This window comes from Mastacembelus armatus, chromosome 16 (assembly GCF_900324485.2).
Source record: "Mastacembelus armatus chromosome 16, fMasArm1.2, whole genome shotgun sequence".
NCBI classification, from domain to species: Eukaryota; Metazoa; Chordata; class Actinopteri; order Synbranchiformes; family Mastacembelidae; genus Mastacembelus; species Mastacembelus armatus.
This window is the reverse complement of record NC_046648.1, coordinates 24,148,632-24,168,721: the sequence shown is the minus strand read 5'-3', so window position 1 is coordinate 24,168,721 and position 20,090 is coordinate 24,148,632. Positions and strand designations below refer to the sequence as shown.

The window sequence follows — 20,090 nt, the reverse complement described above, 5'->3', positions numbered from 1 at the left end:
GTGAATTTCCTTGTCTGAAAAACTATCCACCAGGCTGAGCTTAGTATAGTTCAGCAGTTTTCACTGTACAGGTTGTAATCACCTTTTGATTTGACCAGCTACTCTACATGGTGATTTACTGACAATCAAAATTAATCTAAATCTGAACAAATGTAATTACCTGACCTCAGGACCTGGTTCTGCCAATAAAATTACATATGGAAATTAATGTTCTAATACTATTTAGTACATAGTAATGGTATTAATAGTATACAATGTGTTTTAAATGAGACCAGCAATGAATTTATATTAAAGAAAGTGTAATTGTTTTAAATGACTGTAGCATTATGGAATGAATATTCTTTCATTACATTAGTATGTGTTTTAGTCACATTGTGGAAATAGTTCCAACTACACTGACCTAGATCTGGAGGATGGAGCCCCCCTTAGAGCTGAGGACTGATGGACAGAGGGATTAAAGACATCTGGTCAAGCAAAAACCCTTTCCGTCTACAATATCTGTGCATGACATCTTTGGTAGAGTTAAAGCTTTGAGAACGATTGTGGCTTTGGCAAATAAAACTGTGGTATTAAGGAATGGTTAGGCATCTGAAATGTGGGGGTTCAGCCGTGCATTGAAACAAGTCCGGCGGCTGCATCGGTGGGTCATGTTGCTTCAAGTACTACTGAAACACTAACGGTTTGATGTGTTTAAAAGCCTAACAGATGCACAAAGTTTCCTAATACTCAGGCAGGAAAAGTGATCACAGCAAGAACGATTTCATCAAGCGTCAGTAAAACTTTATACTATAAAGCACTTTTCAGAACCAGGATCAGAAGTGCTGAACGGACAGAAAATGTATCCATAAACACACAGGACATGTGTAACATCCACTATTAGAGAAGGCAGGAAACACATCAATAAAATGCCTTTCAGAATAAAACAGGTTTTAAAAGGAGATTTAAATTGAACACAGAGCTGCTGATCTAAGGAGCATCATCAATTATATAAGGTCTAGAAATTATCAGGAGATAATTTTATTAACAGTAGAAAGTTGGTGTTCACTGCAAACAGGAATATTTCTTTAAGACTAATCAGATTTGGCACTGTGGACTCCCCCCACTGAATGAGCAGATGGGCAGAGTCAAAGTGGGTCTGAACGCAGCCGCTGGTGTGAAATCAAACACTATAACATTATTCCAAGGTTTAGTACTAACCCTGAAGAAAACCATTTCATCCCCTCTTCACTTTAAATCACCATAAAGCTCAGTACACTCTGCTTTTTAAGAAAAACGCTCTTTACAGCACTTCACATTAAAGTCCAAAGAAACGTTTTCAGGTCCCACACAGACTCCTCTGGTTACGACTGCAGGAAGCCAGTGCAGGGCAGGCCTCATGGCTGCACCATGGCTGCTGGTAAAGCAAACAGAGGGTGGGAGAATGTGCAGGTCATGCATGAAAGGCAGGCAGACAGACAGCGTCAGCAAGTCTGTTCAAAAGCTGATGGACAGATGGAAAAGGAGACAAAAGAGGAGGAGAGAAGAACAAGGAATAAAGGAGAACGAGAGGAGAGAAGAGGAGGAAGGGAAAGGGGAGGCACAGAGCTAGGAAACCAGGGAAAAAAGGAAGGAAAGGAAAGTGAGAAAGAAAAGAGGAAGCAGGAAGGAAAGAGAGAGTGTTATAAATGATGAAGAATGAAAACAGAGGAGAGCGGTGAGAGACAAGGGAGAGAGGAGAATAAGAGGACAAGGAGGAGAAAGAGAGAAGCAGGAGGAGGAGGATGAGGAGGAGGTGTTCGACGTGGCTGCAGCTAAATGAGACGTTTCGTTGGGAATCACCCAGCTGCATTTCCTCCCACTAACCCTCGACACGTCACAAACACTAGTCCAGGGGTGGCCAACCCCTGATCCTTGAGAGCTACTGCCCTGCCTGTTTTCCAAGTCTCCCTGTCCCTTCCAGCTTCTGACTGACTGAACACACCTGATCCAGGTAATCAGCAGTGGGCAGGGCAGGGAGAGGTGGAGAACCAGCAGGGCAGCAGCCCTGGAGGGACATGGATTGGCCAGCCCTGGACTAGGGAGACAGACAGTCACCAGCTGCTGTGAGTTGATGTAAATGTCTCTCTAAGCCTCATTCAGACTGCGTGTTCACAGACACCACTCAGCCCTGCAGTGAATCAAGATTTATACTGGGATTTACAGGTGACAGGATGTGATGGTACAGTTTGTATCTATGCAGAAACACTAGAGTCACAGCTGAAGCAGCCTGGACAGTGTAACAGTCTGAATGAAAAGATTTAAGTTCAGTTTGCACCAGGAGTAACAGCAACAGTTCAGTGATTGAAAAACGTGGGATTAAGCATCAGACTAAGTCCTAAATCCTCTTCCTCCTCCCTCCACCTGCCTGCTCCTCATCTTCCCTTCCCTGGCCTCCTTAATCCAGCACTTAGCTCCTTCTTTCCTCCTGGGATTACTGCCACCCAAAGGAAACTCTCAGAGGAATGAACGCTCACTCACCTGGAATGACCTCACCTGTGTGGCCACAGGAAAGGTCAGAAGTCAAGATGCGGAGTGTGATGAGGCATGTCCACTCTGACATGCACTTAAACCCAGTGATTTAGATGAAACAGTTTTGAAGCTAACCTGGACACAGGGTGGGTATGTCAGACTGTTTTACTGGCTGCTGATTTCTGCAGATAAGTTAATGAGTAAAAGGTTATAGCTACAAAACCAAAGTGTTGATACGTTTACAAACTGCAGTCACAGCTCCGTACTGGACTGAGGTGTATTTTCTGAAATGAGCTCATCGGTCCACCTGTTAGTCTTAATGTTGTGGACGTGACCCTGATTACAGCAAATTCACTTAATGCCATTAATCCCATTTAAAATAACACACACTCATACACAGTCCCCTGAAGCTCATCGCCTGAAGCCTCTCAAGCTATTTCTGTCTACGACCAGTGTGTGTGTGTGTGTGTGTGTGTGTGTGTGTGTGTGTGTGAGATGCTGGGCTGCAAATAGACTTTTGAGAGGTTCAGGGGATTGATCTGAGCCATGGAAAAACTCTCTCTCACACACACACACACACACACACACACACACACACACACACACACACACACACGCATATACACACATATACACACATATACACACACACACACACGCATATACACACATATACACACATATACACACACACACACGCATATACACACATATACACACATATACACACACACACACACAGGTACACACTCTTAAGAGTCTCTGTCGGGTGAGAAATCTTTCGTGGTCTGAGCTCTGTCAACACACACAAATATACACAACTACACACACACACACACACTCACACCAAGCCAGAGAGTGAGTCAGAGGACGATTAAAGAGGAAGACGTCATCCGTTCACACCGAGAACCATTGTGACCTTGACCTTGTGTGTGTGTGTGTGTGTGTGTGTGTGTGTGTGTGTGTGTGTGTGTGTGTGTCTCTCTGCTGGTTTCATCAAGTTACATTCACGACCTTTAAGACCTTTAAGTCGACTGAAGGCTGGAAAAGTTGTTCAAAGGATTTGAAGAAAATCAGTTGAGCTCATGTTGAATATGAATAAATAATTTTTAATCTGGACTCTGATGTTTCTAAAGTCCATAGTCTCTGTTTTCAATGAGACTCTGTTGCTGCTGCTGCAGGAGCTGGTGCAGAGAGGGTGGTGCTGTGGCCTCAGTGAAGCTCCCCGTGTTAACACACAACAACACAGTCTGATGGAGGCTTTAACAGCTGATTGTGTTTTTTTCTCATGTGACTCCAGTGACTTTTTACCCAAAGTTCCTCATGTCAGTGTTTCCTGGTGCAGCAGCTTTGAATTGTTTGTGTCTAACAGGCTTCAACCAAACACTGGATGTTTTCAGTCCAGCTCCCATTAAAGCTGCACTTCCCTATGTCAGCTGGACCTTCAAAACCTAAATATGACTACGAATGTAACAGTGCATCTGTACCAGTTGTGGTGTGTCCTGTAGCAGCGGCAGCAGCGTGGCCTCCAGGATGGCGGTCTGGTCCGGGGTCAAGCCCTGCCACAGCGACAGCAGCAGCACCAGCAGGTGTGTGGCGCTCCGCAGACGGACAAACGCCTCCTCCAGTAGCGCCCGGTTCTCCTCCGCAGCCTCCGCCAGCGCCATCACCTGCAGGAGGGAGGAGTCAGTCAGTATCTCTCCTGGTCATTACAATAATCACCACTGTAGGTCAGAGACAGCAACACAGCCGGAGCGTTTCCAGGCGTCATAAAATAACAAGATGAAACTAGAGTTCTCCACAGTAAGACTCAAAGTTTAGAACCTGAAGAGGCAGAAAACTTAAAATGTAAAGAAAATGAACGTGGGGTTAAATCAGAACCCACAGCCATAAAACTCAGGAACATGCAGAGGAGCAAACAGAAACTGGAAACTGGCTTTGAAAAGAGAAAAGCAGCATTAACAGAACTCAAACGTAGGTACACAGCATTTCACTGAGAGCGAGTGTATGCATGAATGAGGTGTGGTGGGACCAGGTGAACTCTGACCTCCAGGTAAGGGTCAACCTCTCCATCCCTCCATCATTACAGCAGGAGATGAGAGGAGCAGGGCGAATATGTGATGACAGAGCAAGACGTTCGGTGACGAGGACAACAAGAAAGGACAAGTCTGAGGAAGAGGAGGAGGGAAACAGGAGACGAGGGAGGAGGAAGAGGAGGAGAGCGGTGGACAGACAGAGAGAAAGAGGAGGTGAAAGCAGATCTGGGACTAATGGACGTGTGTGTGTTCAGATAAATGAGTGATGTGCAGGCCTGAGCGCCAACGCACTCCTGCAGTTTGTCTGACAAATGGATTCAGTGCCGGACATTTGATACTGCAGGAAAACTCTAAACTGTGTGTGTGTGTCAGGGTTAAGCAGTAATTGCCAATGAAAGCCGTTTTGACTCATGTAACACTAAACTACAAACACACAGGTACATCAGATGGAGTGCCTCCTCTCTGATTTGCACGCCAGGGCAGAAAAACTCACTGTTAAATCCTAAATTCACTTCCTGTCGTTTCCTTGGTAACCCCCAAATGTCTTGGCTCAGGTCACCTATGGGTGCTGCGTCACACACACTCACATACTTACTAACCAATAAACACATAATCCCTCCATGCATTCCTGACTGGGCTCCCTCTAAGTCTTTAACCATGAAAGTCAAACCTCAACCAAAACCTTCATGTGAATGTTTCATTAGTCTAAAAAACAACAAAACGCCTTTTAAAGACGTGAGGCCCAACTCAGGCTGAGAATCAGCTTAGTCATGTTCCTTAATTATCATCAAAAGCTTCTTGATAAAAATCAGGAAAGTCTTTTTTCTGCTCAGCTGATTTAATATGGATGTGATAAATCAGATCAGGATGTCAATAATATATGAATGAATAACTTTACTGAGCCAATAACAACCGTCAGCGTACGAACACAGAGAAAACAAGCTGAAGGTACGGAGGTCACTGCACCTACTGGGTGAGAGGTGGGTCCACCCTGGACGGATCAGCTGTCTATCACAGGGCTGACACACAGACACACACTCACAATTTAGAGTCACCAACTAACTGAACCTGCATGTGTCTGGACTGTGGGAGGAGAAAACCCACACAGACACAGGGACAACATGCAGACTCCACACAGAAAGGCCCCTGGTCCACCTGGGTTCAGACCCTAATCCTGACCTGCATGTGTTTGGACTGTGGGAGGAGAAAACCCACACAGACACAGGGACAACATGCAGACTCCACACAGAAAGGCCCCGGGTCCACCTGGGTTCAGACCCTAATCCTGACCTGCATGTGTTTGGACTGTGGGAGGAGAAAACCCACACAGACACAGGGACAACATGCAGACTCCACACAGAAAGGCCCCGGGTCCACCTGGGTTCAGACCCTAATCCTGACCTGCATGTGTTTGGACTGTGGGAGGAGAAAACCCACACAGACACAGGGACAACATGCAGACTCCACACAGAAAGGCCCCGGGTCCACCTGGGTTCAGACCCTAATCCTGACCTGCATGTGTTTGGACTGTGGGAGGAGAAAACCCACACAGACACAGGGACAACATGCAGACTCCACACAGAAAGGCCCCTGGTCCACCTGGGTTCAGACCCTAATCCTGACCTGCATGTGTTTGGACTGTGGGAGGAGAAAACCCACACAGACACAGGGACAACATGCAGACTCCACACAGAAAGGCCCCGGGTCCACCTGGGTTCAGACCCTAATCCTGACCTGCATGTGTTTGGACTGTGGGAGGAGAAAACCCACACAGACACAGGGACAACATGCAGACTCCACACAGAAAGGCCCCTGGTCCACCTGGGTTCAGACCCACAACCTGCTGCTGGGAGGAGACAGCACACACAATCCCAACCACCCTCCTTTCAGGGTCTGTGAAGAGCCATATATGTGTGTGTGTGTGTGTGTGTGTGTGTGTTGATAAAAGGATCCAGGTCCAGTGAAGGGCTCCATTGTTGGCAGCAGCTCAGCTCCAAACACACTCTGATTGAAGCCAGCTGAGAGAACACAAAGACACATTTAGGTTGGACACACACACACACACACACACACACACACACACACACACACACACACACACACACACACAGACCAGTGATAAAAGAACATTCACATTCTGCATGTGAACCCAGGTTTGCACACACACCCACAGACGCAATATCGACATGAAAACACACAGAGGAAGAAGAACAAAAAGAAAAAAGGCATTAACACACATGATGCCTTGAACACAAGATAAACCTGGACATGTATGTACAAACACACACACACACACACACACACACACACACACACAGTAGCCGTTAGCTGGGTGTTGGCAGCTGAACTGCCGCTGACCTTAAACAACCTGCAACAGCAGCTGACGGGGTCACGACCTCCTGACGTGTCTGCAACAGAGTCTGGACTTTATTCAACACATAAAGGGACATTCTTCAGTGTCTTACACTCTGACACATGGTTCATATCTCAGCAACAAAATGTGACACTGTTGTTTCAGGCTGTCCCAAAAAAGCATCAGTTCAGAATCTATCCCAAACACACACACACACACACACACACACACAGAGTCATGTTTGGATATCCACATACACTAGCATATGCAGGAACGCCACCACAACACAAAAGCCATTTGCAGCCAGCATGAAGGCACAGAACAAGCTGCAGTTTAGTGAAGCAGTTTAAGTTTTAGTTAAAGGGCTGAACAAAGTTTGGCAGCTGCAACAAGCAACATGTGGACGAGCCAATCAGAACAGGCTGAAGACCTGGAAGCAGAACGCCACCAAATTAGTGAACATAAACAATGTGGTTTTCAAGGAGAGTTTGTTGTTGAACGTTCACATTTGTCTCTGAGACGACTCGGTTTCACAAACAAACAGCACCGTTAATGAAAAGAACGTGGTCACAGCACAAAGGCTCCCCAGGAGGAGTCGGGGAGCAGAGAATTTGATCTCGGCTCTGATCGTAGGACCTTTGCCTGGTGGTGCCTCCTGTTCACACTGCACCCACACCTACACATTCAAGAGCCTGGACAGGTTCAAAGGGCTCCCAGTCAGACTGCAGGGAAAAGCTGAGGAAAGCTCAACTTCATGCCAATCTCCACTGATGCAGTGCAACGACAGCCAATCAGATCATCCTGATTCTGACTGAAACTTTATTAATTTTAACAAAATAAAAGAAAATCTCCAGTTTCTCTATGAAGCGTCTTGAAGAGATAACAGAATAAGACATTGAGTGTATTTAACAAAATGAGTCACACCTGAGTCACACCTGGATTAAGTTTAGCTGTCGACATGAAGAAACAGACGTAGCTGTTTTCATGGTTCTCCTACAATTAGTCACCTGAAGCATCTATGGCACATGAAAAACTAAAAAGCCCTTGTGTGTCTTCATGTTCCTCATGGAAGCAGCAGCAGCAGAAGTTGGTGAACGGCAGCAAATACGGAGCCAAAAACATAAATGAGTTCGTGTCAGACATGAGTGCACATTAGTATAAAAGTCAACATGGCTGCAAGTGGGAGAATGACACAAAATGATTTGCTGTCACAGTTTGATCCTGGAATAAAACGACACAGATGGGAAGCAAACCTCAGAGAGTGTGTGTGGATGCTGCACCGAGCCGACAGATTAGATGTTTCCTGCTCAGTGCAGCCACAGCAAGCAGCATGGATGGACTCCAAGCCACACACACACACACAGTCATATGAAAACACTGTGCGCACACACACACACACACACACACACACACACACACACACTGAACATACAGATAAACAGATGCTGTGTCAGTAGAAAACGCTGTGTGTTTGGCAGAAAGCGACGTGGCAGGAGACGTCGCTTGTTCCCTGGAGGCTGATGGGACCAGCGACAGAAAGAGGGTGAGCGCCCCCAAGAACAGCACTGGGGGGGTGAAGCCTAGTGGCCAAGCTGTGTCACTGCAGCTTCCACACTCATCATGTGATGCACATTTTCCCATAGAGAATCACTGGAAAAGGAGCAGCTGTAAAATATTTTTCCAAGTGCGAGAAACTCATTTGGTCACAAACCTGGTGAAATGCCTCTTTATTATCACAGTATCATGTGGAAAGTCTGGTTGAGCTGTAGGATATTTTTATTTGATATTTTTATTTGATCCCATTCGGGTGTGGGGGAGGGGCCAACACCAAGCTCGAAACAAGTGCACACGACCCACAGGCCCCAGAAACAAGGAACATCTGTGGAGCAACTTTTATAAGTATGAACATTTTTCCAAACTTTTACAGCTACGAATCCACTGTCATCGTGTGATCCAGTACCCAGTTCTCCTTAACACAACACACACACACACACACACACACACACACTATGAGTGAGTGATGAACTGAGAGAAAAGAACAAGAGAAGAAAAAGGAAAAGTGTTTAAAAGACAGAAAAACAATGATTGAGGACCTGAGAGGTCTGAGGGAGGAGGAATAAGAGGAATGAAAGAAGAGAAGAAAACATAGAAAAGTTCATGTTGGGGTCACATGTGTGGCTGTGTGTGTGTGTGTGTGTGTGTGTGTGTTCAGCCTCAGTGTTTCTGTGTCTTAATTAAAGAGGCAGTTAGAGGCTCCGTTTTACGACGACAGGAATCACATTAACATGCCCTCCACACACACACACACACACACACACACACACACACACACACACACACACACACACACACACACACAGAGAAACCAAACACTGCACATGCTCAGTTCATCTCTGCCTTCACAGACAGTAAAAAATTCCTTGAGATTCAGTTTGATTCCCACTTTTCATGTGTATCATGTTAACGTCCATCAAAAACAAACAGTTTCTTCAGTATCACAGTAATTCACTGTGTTTGTTTACTCATGGGTACACTGCAAAGTACTACTAGCTGACTCTGCATACTTTAAATGGTGCCAAAATATAAACAAAAAACTGAAGTTGCATTCTCTAAAGCATTATGGGAACTGTAGTCCCAAAACTTAGAGCACAATTTAGCTTAAAGACAAAGACTAAGAATAACTGGACAGGAAGTCATTTTTATCTTTAGAGCAGGTTTAAAGTTTGTACCAAGGACGTAAAAAGCATTTTATACAGTGACTACTGCTGTTAACTACAGAGTCCAGGACGTGCTTCTTCTCCACCTGCGTATCAGGAAACATTGGTCATTAGTCTGTATTGGTCACTCAAAAAGGGCAAGAGGAAGACGTATACTGCAGATATACAAAGTGTAACCAAAGTGGTTTATAGATGCTCCTGATCCAGGACATGTCTGATGGTGCCTGTGCTGTCAGCCCTTTAACAGCAGCAATAAAAGTACTGCGGCAGCAGAAGCCGCCGTGGCAGCAGTGAATGCAACGTGATTGATTTCATGTCGGCGGGGAGCGAACTGAAGAGGACGGGCCAGAGGTTCAGGAAATGGGGATTTGGGACGTAAACAAGTGCAGACGGAGGAGACAGAGCGATGGGGAGGACAAGTGACAGTGATCAGCATCTCTTCTCCCACTGTCTGATACACAGATAGGCAGACAGACAGACAGTAACCACTATTGTCTGTGGTCAAAACAAGCGCACCCACACACAATGCTGATAACACTATCTGTCTACACTTCAGCTGATAGGACGGGAGGGGGGCCGAGCACAGAGCAGACAGAGGAGAGCAAGAGAGGCTGAAGAAGACAAAAGGTGGCTGAGAGAGACGGAGAATACCATGGAGACAGGAAAAGTAGAAAAAGGAGGCTGCTGTTTACTCAAGTCTCACTGAGTGTTGAAGGAGAGGACAAGTGGGGGATTAAGCGATAGGATCTGGCAACCCAACCTGATCCAACCTCTGATCGTTTATCATTCGCTCTGGAACGTACCGACCTGATAAACACAACCTCCCCCAACTCCTCTCACTCTGCCATCCTCTGTTTCCCTCCTCTTCATATCTGCCCTTAGTTCTGCTGCAGGCTGGGAAAACGTTAATAATGAGCTCACATGTGTGTCATCTAAATGTCTCACTAACACGTTTTTACTGAAACCAGTCATCTTAGAGCCATAACTGGGCAAAATGGGCAAACTGGGCAAACTGCATCCTGTGAAAACTAAAAACAAATAGTTTACTGCAAAGTTCAGACTCTAAGTTGAACTTCAGTGTTTGGGAACGAAGAGTTAACACTAATTCCTGACTAAATCAATTCAACACAGGAAACGTGTAACCCTGTAACAGGTTCTTGCAGGGCTCTCTGGGAGATGTAGGAAATCACTGCCTGTAGAGGAATGAGGCACGTTGAGAGATACACATGAACAACACCTCATCAAAATTCACTGAAAATCCCTGCCCGGAATAGCTGTTAAGATTCCATGATGCTCCAGAGATTTTTTGATCAGGAATGATGGATGGTGCTGATCCAGAAGTTAATGCTTGTTCTGCTGTTTCACTGACTTCAAGGTGACCAGATCAGCGGGAGATAAATGGCTTCATGTAAAAATAGAAGCAGTGTGTGTGTGTGTGTGTGTGTGTGGGGTTTCTTTGGGAAGAAAAATAAAGTCAAAGTATACTTTCTGAAACCACGTCCCCAATCAAGGCTGTCAGAGAGGCGTCAACAGGCCGCCGTTCAGTCATACGGCTGCTGCTGAAACATGGCGGCGTGATTTATGAGGCTGCCCTGCTGCGTCAAAGCACCGGCTGAACTTGCGTGTTTTCTCTGGGATGCCAAGGGTGAGAGGGGAAGCCTCCTGCTTTTCTTTGACACGCGCATTCACACGGTCACGAACAAAGAGCTTTATTCTGTGCTGATAGGCTGAGTGTGAGAAACACCCTCGCTTCACGATGAATATGTCTCTTCAAAATAAAATACGACATGAACATTAAGTACACGGGCAGACGAAAACACAAACACGTCACTGGATAAAACATCTGCACACACACAGGCCAAGATAAGTCCAGTGTCCAATCTCCAACAAACTAGTACCAACAAGAACCAAACTGCAGTTAAGTTGTTTTGTTAAGTTAGGACCGTTTTGTTCGGTCAGTCATCAAATAAAACACGTGGACTCAGTTTAGCAAACACTGAATATGTCAATAGACACAGGATGATGCATGAACATTTCCATTTACTCTTAGGGTTGTGCTTGAAATTTCACTGTAAACACCATATACTTCAATCAGTAAGTCCAACAAGCTGCTAATTAACACACACACACACACACACACACACACACACACACACACTGTCAGGCTGTGAATAAAACACTTTCTAATCAGGGAGTTTCTATTAAATACCTTCAGGCTATTTGGCTGCTTGTTCTACACAGACACACTGCTCCTGAGCAATATTAAAAATAAATCCTCAAAACACATAATGTCCAGCTGCATATATGCAATCACACATACACACACACACACACACACACACAGATGCTGAGGTCAGAAGTTGCTACAGTGTGCTGGGTGGTCTGGAGGGCCTGGAGGCCCCAGACAGGGCAGGGAGCTAAATTACAGAGTGAGACCCACCGCAGTGACACCCAACCTGGGATTAACACCCTGGCTGAGTCCAGTGCTGCCGGTAGCTCTGGGCTGTGGCGGGTGACCTGGACAGGTTCAGGGGTGACCTCAGACACACACACACACATATACTGTGGCTGAGCCCAGGCCCACCCAGGGCTGGATTAATGAGGGGGTTTGGTCAGTCCAGCTGGATGGAGGAGGCAGGGGGCTCTAGGTGGAGGCTGGATCGGGGAATTTGACTAAGTACACAGAGTGTCCACAAATATCACACACAGATCACAGTTCATACACGTTTTACTGCTGCAGAAGAGGCTCATGGTTACATTTCAGATTCCAGCTGAATATCAGAATATTAGTGAGTATAAACAGGCTGAATGAATTAGTCCAACTGATCTGAGCTCAAACACACATAAAAACAAAGCTTTAGTTATTTTACATCTTAAATGAAACACTGATTATTTGATAAAATAACAAAATGAACCAGCCCTGTGATGGACTGGTGACCTGTCCAGGGTGGACCCCTGCCTTCCACCCAAAGAGAGCTGGGATAGGCTCCAGCAGGTCCCTGGGACCCTGGTTAGGACTAAGGGGGTACAGATGATGGATGGATGTTAAAACTGGTCCTGTTCTGTTTTGCGGCTTTTGTAAATTAATTAAAGTATGTGTTTGTTTTTTGTGACTGTTGCATACAAGGGCTTCAGCAAAGCTTGTCAGGTGATGAGTTGTCAGATTTTCATACAAAACAGCCAGTAAAGCCCATCAGCCGTAAGAGAGGTCTTTAAAAAATACACATCAGAGTCCTCATTTTCCTTTGTAAGTAAAAAACAACAATGATTTCCTTAAGAGTGTAACGTTGTACTGAAGCACTGCTGGGTTCAGCTGCCAGTCTGCAGAACCTAAATCTAAACAGCACCATCAAATCTGTGTATGTTCAAAGATGATGGGTCAAATTTTGGAGTCGTCTTTCCAAGCAGCTAAATGGCTTCACACGTCCTAAATAACAAATTCCAGCCTCGGTCCCTCAGTTTTATAAGAACCGAGCCACAAACTCTTTGGTTCATCAAACACCTGGAACTGCACGTTTAGTGACACAGGTCAGTGTCAAACAGTTCAGCTGCAATCTGATCAGAACGATTTCAGTCGGATCGATAGACATCGTCTGTGGACCCACACTGGAACAGCTGCAAACATCTGGATATAAGTTCACACAGTCTGCATGAGGAGGTCTGCCTAGGTGAAAGGTGGTGGAGAAGGATGTAGGTCTGCATTTCTCACACACACACACACACGCACACACACACACACACACACACACACACACACACACACCTCATAAAGAGCACCGATCCAGCTGTTAGGAAGTGTGGTCTGGGGTCAAAGTTCAAACAGATACAGTGACACACGCTCACGCCCTGAAAGAACTTAAATCAATTCAGACTTAAGCACACACACACACACACACACACACAAACACACACAGTGAGTGTGTATTAATAGCATGTGATGTGACTTAACCCAAGGGTCCATTTCAGCAGAACAGCTGCAAGTGTGGAGAACTGTGTGTGTGTGTGTGTGTGTGTGTGTGTGTTCCATTATATATGAACTGTGCTGTCGAAGGGTTGAGTGGTGCAAGAAAACACACTGACACTCCTGAAACACAGACGTTTTCTCACATGTTCACCCTCAACAGCTCGAATGAAAACTCAACACTACAGTAATAAACTATTCTCTAACTATTAGTGAATAAATGAATAAATGAAAGGATGAATGAATGAAAGGCTGCGGAGCTTTGCCCCAGGATCAAACATCCAAACCCATCAAAGTCTTTCAGGTGTCTGAGCACAGATGAACGTGACACGACGTCCTTCCTGTGACCAGAGACTCTTGTTGTCCTCACCTGATTTATAGTAACTGAGGACATAATCCAGGTTTACATCCTGAGGACCATGATGACTGTAAGTCCCCAGGTGTTTCTAGTGTTTCTGACTAGTGGAAGTGGCAGATCGCATGATTCCTGGCACCTTCTCCTCCGACAGCGAAGCAGAAGTGTATTGTGGGAATGAGAAACATGGGAATCATCTGTGATTTTAAAGCACTAGGCAAACAGGTTCAAGCAGGAACTGGGTGAAGCAGCGTGGAGTCGGTGTTTGTGCTGGAATTACAAAGCAACAGGAAGAAACCAAGTGACACAGCTCAGTACTGGACTTCAGGACCTCTACAGTCCAGGCCGTGAGTGTTTGGACAGTGATGCATATTTTTGAATTTTGCGTCAACTACAGTGGATTGAAAATAACACAGCTAAGATGTGGTTGACTTACAAACTTTTAGCTTTAATCCAAGAAGTTTAACAAATAGACATCATTAAGTGTCTACAGCCATTTTTATACCCAGACGCTCATTTTCAAAAGCAACTGGACAAACTAACATTAAAATATATTTAATTATTACACACTGACCTACAAACAACATGCAGCTGCAGCACAGTCCAGCATCTTAAAGGTGGAAATTCAGATTTTTTATGTCCTTGGGTTCTGCATTAAAAATAGTAGATATATATGTTTTGAAATGGGCAACGTTATATAAAAATGGATATAAATGGTTAATGTGATACTTTTTGGAAAACCCACTGAATTAAAGCTGAAAGTCTCCACTACAACAACATCTTCACGGCTTTGTTTCTGATCCGTCGGGGCGGTGTACGGACTCTAAATTACAAAAACCATGTCACTGTCCAAATACTTATGGCCCTGACTGTTTCCACACACAACAACAAAGCAGAAAAACACTCAGAGTGAAGATAAGCCCTGTCCTGTCTGATCACAAAAATATCCTCTGGTTATTTTCAGATTTCTCTCTTCAATATGTGCTGTATGTTGCCAGTGTGTATGTGGGCTGTGGTGTGATGTGGTGTGTGAGCGAGCGAGCGTGCGTGTGTGTGTGTGTGTGAGCGAGTGTGTGTGTGTGTGTGTGTGTGCAGGGACAGTGTTTAGTCTGAAGCCATATTTAGTCTCTCTGGTCCTAAGAGGAGGCCTATAATCACACAGAACCTTTCTCTCTACTCATTACACACACACACACACACACACACACACACACACACACACAAGCGGCCTGTCATTAACAGTTCACACCAACCTCCCAGGCTGCACACGTGCACACGGGGGAGGTTGCTTACAGGACGACACACATTCTTCACACATTTTGATGCATGTGCACACGTCAACGTAAACACATGCACGTAATCATGCACACACACACTCACGCAGAGCCAGATGTGAGTCCAGCTGTGTGTCCAGCACGACACGGATTTACAGTGACTCCTCCGTCTGAGATTACTTCAGTTTTTATTTGAATTTCAGTGTGACAACAAACGTCTCGGGGATGTTTCCCAGATCAGGAGTGAAAGTGAAGTGACGGGTTCATCCCAACACTCAGAGTCACTCGAGCTGTTTCTCCAAAATGTTACACATTAAGAAATCCACGTCGACACAAATGAACCTGCTCCTGCCTGTTGTTGTTTCTTTCTATTCTTTAATATTATTTTTATTTTAAATATCATTTTTTTATCGTTTCTGTCGACCCTTTGCTGCTGTAACATAGAGACATTTCCCATTGTGGGAGAAATAAAGGAGGAAACATTAATAATGAACATATCTCTTTATCTATTAAGCTGCATTGTTCCTTAACAGTAGTGTTGGAATAGTAGAACATTAAACAATGAATTAGAACATGTCTGTCCTAATAGCAACAAAACTGCTGCTGACATTTCACATCGAGAACATGAGAAATAATAATTCTTTATACAAAACTCTGTTCATAGGGACGTCGTTCAGCAACTTTTGCTAAAACATAAAATCCTGAGAAAAACTGCTGTTCAAACAAAACTGGGTAACGTTGGCCAGACCTCTGCCTCCAGCTGGGGTGTTTTGGTTTCTCATTATGACACGACCTGAGACTCACAGAGACGTCTTTGGAAAACGTGTCAGTTACAGGACTAAGAGTTAATGTAAGAATACCACAGCAGAAATCTCTGTCTAAACACAGAGCTGCTTTGTTTCCTCACTGTCACTGACTAAATATGAGGGGACGGCACAGCGGGAAAGTCAGGCTGTTGTCTGATGCTGCATGTGGTTGCCCCGTTTGTGTGTGTGTGTGTGTGTGTGTGTGTGTGTGTGTGTGTCTGTGGGGGGGGGGGGGGGGGGGGAATCGTGCATTGTCTGTATATGTGGTCAGAGACCAAAACAAGGCAGTCTAATCTTGGCAGACAAAACGCAGAGATCGCGACTACAAATTAGCACCACACACATAGAAACCCACAGACGTGCACACACACACACACACACACACACACACACACACACACACACACACACACACACACACACACACTTCTGCAGCTGGAAAAACTCTCCCCACCTTCTCCACCTGTTTCTCACTTTCTCGCCTTTAAATCTTTGCTTCTTAGTTTGGTCCCATCTTGCTCGTTTGTTCGGGGGTTTCTGGACAAGTAGAATTGTTCCAATACTAGAAATAAACTGAAACAGAAGAAACAAAAACTGAATTGAGTTTTGGTGTGTGGCAAAACATTTTCTCATTTTGAGTTAAACCTGTGTTCGACTAGTCCCTGCAGCGAAGTACCACCTTAAATAAAGACAACGGACTGATCCACTTACACACATTAAAACACTAATGATACACACATGGCATCACACTGAACCACACACTCTACACACTCCACACCAGAGAGACCTGAGAAGCCAACACACACACACACACACGCGCACACACACACACACACGCACACACGCAGCCAGTCTGAGGTGATGGTTTGGTTGGGATCCCAGTGAAATCAACATTAAGGAGCCTTGGTGAGTCAGATGTCCATAAACTAGGACTGCAGAGACCCAGAGCCAATCAAACAGTGGCAGCCCAAAGTAAATTACATTAGTCAGTGCTAACAACATGCTGGTGCTAACACAGTGACAACACCTTCGCTTGGTCTGCTACTAAATCCCATTACACACTCTGACACACACAAACTACAAACTGTACGTGCTAACACACTCTTGGCTGTTGTGGGTGTGTACCTGTGTGTGTGTGTGTGTGTGTGTGTGTGTGTGTGTGTGTGTGTGAGGGTGTGTGTGTGTGTGTGTGCTGCCCTGCCGTGCCTGTTTGCTTTTCTCTCAATGGACTCCTTAGAACGAGACAAGAGAGGAAGAGTGAGAGGGAAAAAAAAATGAGGAGAACTCTGGGAATTCAGCACAAAAAGATAAATATCCTCGGCTTGGCGTCGCACGGCTGCCACACACACACACACACACACACACACACACACACACACACACACACACACACACACACACACACACACACACACACACACACACACACACACACACAAACAAACACGCTCCCTGATTACAGAGTAAATTTGTGTAATCTTATAAATCAGCCATTGTTTGCAACACACACACACACACACACACACACAGATGTGTTGACTTTAGGGAAAGTGAAGTGGTGAAGGTGATCAGTCATGGCAGGCCACACACACACACACACACACACACACACACACACACGCACACAGAACTTTACATAGATTTCTTCTATTCATCAATACATCTGATCCCCAAACATCAAAGCTGCAGCTCTTCAGTGGAGAAGCTGCTGATCTGAATCTCACTCAGACGAAACATCTGAAGTTTCATCGCTGCATCGATCTACACAGAAAAAGTTTGGGAAATGAAGTTTAACACACTATGAAGGATATTTCCTCATGTTTCTGGCTTTTTTTGTCTTTGTTTTTATTTACTAAGGAGTCACAGTGAGGGTTCACACTGCTGGCAGTACTATGTACTTTAAGGTGTTCCTGAGTAGGACTGTTAATCTCCCCTCAGCAGCTGACTGGACAGCGCTGCAGCTGAGATTCACCGTCAGGTTTAAAACGTGCGGCTCTCTGTCAGCGTGGCAGCTGTTCTTCATCTGAGATGTGGTCGGTTAGAAAACACGTGAGGGAGGAGAAGCTGTTTCTACATCACATCTCTGTGTTTGGACACCAGAGAGAGACTGACAGGCTCAAACCGTCCTGAAAAAGTGAAACTGGATGCTCACAGCGACAGATAAAGGCATGAAGGTCATGCACAGCTTGGAAATAAAGCTGTCAACAAAGTGCAAACTGTAAATGGCGTCTCATACACTGTTTACAGTCTGACTGCTCTGCCCAGTGTTTATTTATGAGGCACATCAGAACCGTGGTGTCACCTTCGCTTACGGCCGAGCGTGGAGCAGCTTTGGAGAACATTAGACACATCAGAGCAGGAGAAAATGATCTGAATGAGAAGGACACACACGTTTTCCTTTCCTGACTGCGTGGAACTGTCAGCTGACATGTTAGAAAGTCTGCTCTGCATGGTCTCATTGAGTATTTTCTAAAATCTGAAATAATTATGGAAGTCAGAGAAGCCACAAACATGCTTCGGAGCAAAACAGTGCCGTCTCATGTGGAATGATTCAATTATTGCTGCATCAGATCTGGACAGTGTTCACTCTGCTGCAGGTTCTCCGCCTGTCCCCAGAATCCATTAGCTACAGCTCTGAACACAGATCTGTGTGTATTGTTCCAGTGTATTATAGCTCAATAAACACACACAGGAATTACTGATGAAAAGGCATTTCCTTAGATAACAGGAATCAAAAAGCAGATGCATGTCCTGTGAGCACAGTGTGTGTGTGTGTGTGTGTGTGTGTGATTTGTGGTGTGTCCTCTGCAGAGTCCTGCTGGTTTGAACTGGGATCAGATATTAAACACAATCGGTTTAACATTAAGACAATTTACTGCTGCACGTTGCACTGCTCCACTTCTCCTTCGTCTTTTTTACCTTTAGTCGTTCAGCCGACTTGTGCCTCTATTACAGGCAGAACGGTGAAACAGTGAAACAGTGAAACAGTGAAACAGTGAAACAGTGAAACAGTGAAACAGTGAAACAGTGAAACAGTGAAACAGTGAAACAGTGAAACAGTGATTAGCTGTATTTTCTTTTTTCCTATGTTATTTTACGTTAGTTACGTTAGTTTTTACCAAAAACCCAGAAGAGCTGACTTCCTTGTATTTACCTCCACTCGATGCCTCCAGTACACAGCGGAGAACACAAATGGACATTTTCACTCACCACTCCACTGTGGTCTTCTGCCTCACAGCGTCACAGACTCTACAAGTTTACAGTCTGTGGTCGGCGGCATCAAACTCTACACATTGTCCTGTGATTTCATTTACTCTCAGGCCAAACACAAGCCGCCAATGACCAGAGCAGAATGTAAACAGCACCCTGCTGTGGTTTTGTACGTTACAGTCGAAACGTCCGTGCCAGAAAATAAAGCTGGTGAAATGGGCAAAACTGACCTTTGACACCAGGCCGGACCCGGGCCTCGGCGATGGCCGTTACCTGGGTGGTTTCACAGGTCAGTGTCTACTAGCAGCTCCAGACTGTTGGCACTGAACCACCAGACAGTTTAATTAAAGCTGCAGGAAGAAAAGCCTGGAGTCTATAATCTCTGCTCTCTAATCTCCTCCCAGCGTGACAGCTTTCCAACATGGACGACTTATTAAATCTCTGCTGGGCGCCCAGCAACAGGACACAGTGAGAAATGATGTGCTAAGCATGGTGGGAAACTCTGTGATTAATATATTGAGCCGTTCCAGCTTCAGTCAGACTTCAGTTTTTACCTTTATCTGATTTATCACTGAGATCCCTGTTTCTAATGAAAGGTCATCTCTTCTATTCCCTCTTTCTTTTTTCAGGTTTATTTCTGCGTCTGATCTTCTTTGCTCTCCCTGGCAGTCCTCTCTCGTCCATCCTGACAGCAGACAGATGAAAGCAGATCAATAAAACAGGAAATAAAACAGACAATAAAAGTCAGATTAGCTCTTCTTCTCTAGCTCTTCTGATTCTGTCTGTCAGCTGTGGGACCAGAGGACAGGAAGGAGCAGAAGATTGTTTACGACACCATCTCTCCTCCCATCTGCCCGATTCTGATCTTTCTTTTGATATTACTTCTATCTC

At 45.1% G+C, this 20,090-nt stretch overlaps 1 protein-coding gene across 2 annotated transcripts in view; it reads right to left on the bottom strand.

Annotated features, from left to right (window-relative positions):
- Positions 1–20,090, bottom strand: part of bbs9 (Bardet-Biedl syndrome 9) — a 123,510-nt gene that overhangs the window by 51,566 nt on the left and 51,854 nt on the right. For both annotated transcript variants that reach the window (XM_026317863.1, XM_026317864.1), the window contains exon 19: positions 3,975–4,157. In XM_026317863.1, the coding sequence (XP_026173648.1) occupies positions 3,975–4,157 (183 nt within the window). The remainder of the gene's footprint in view (positions 1–3,974; positions 4,158–20,090) is intronic.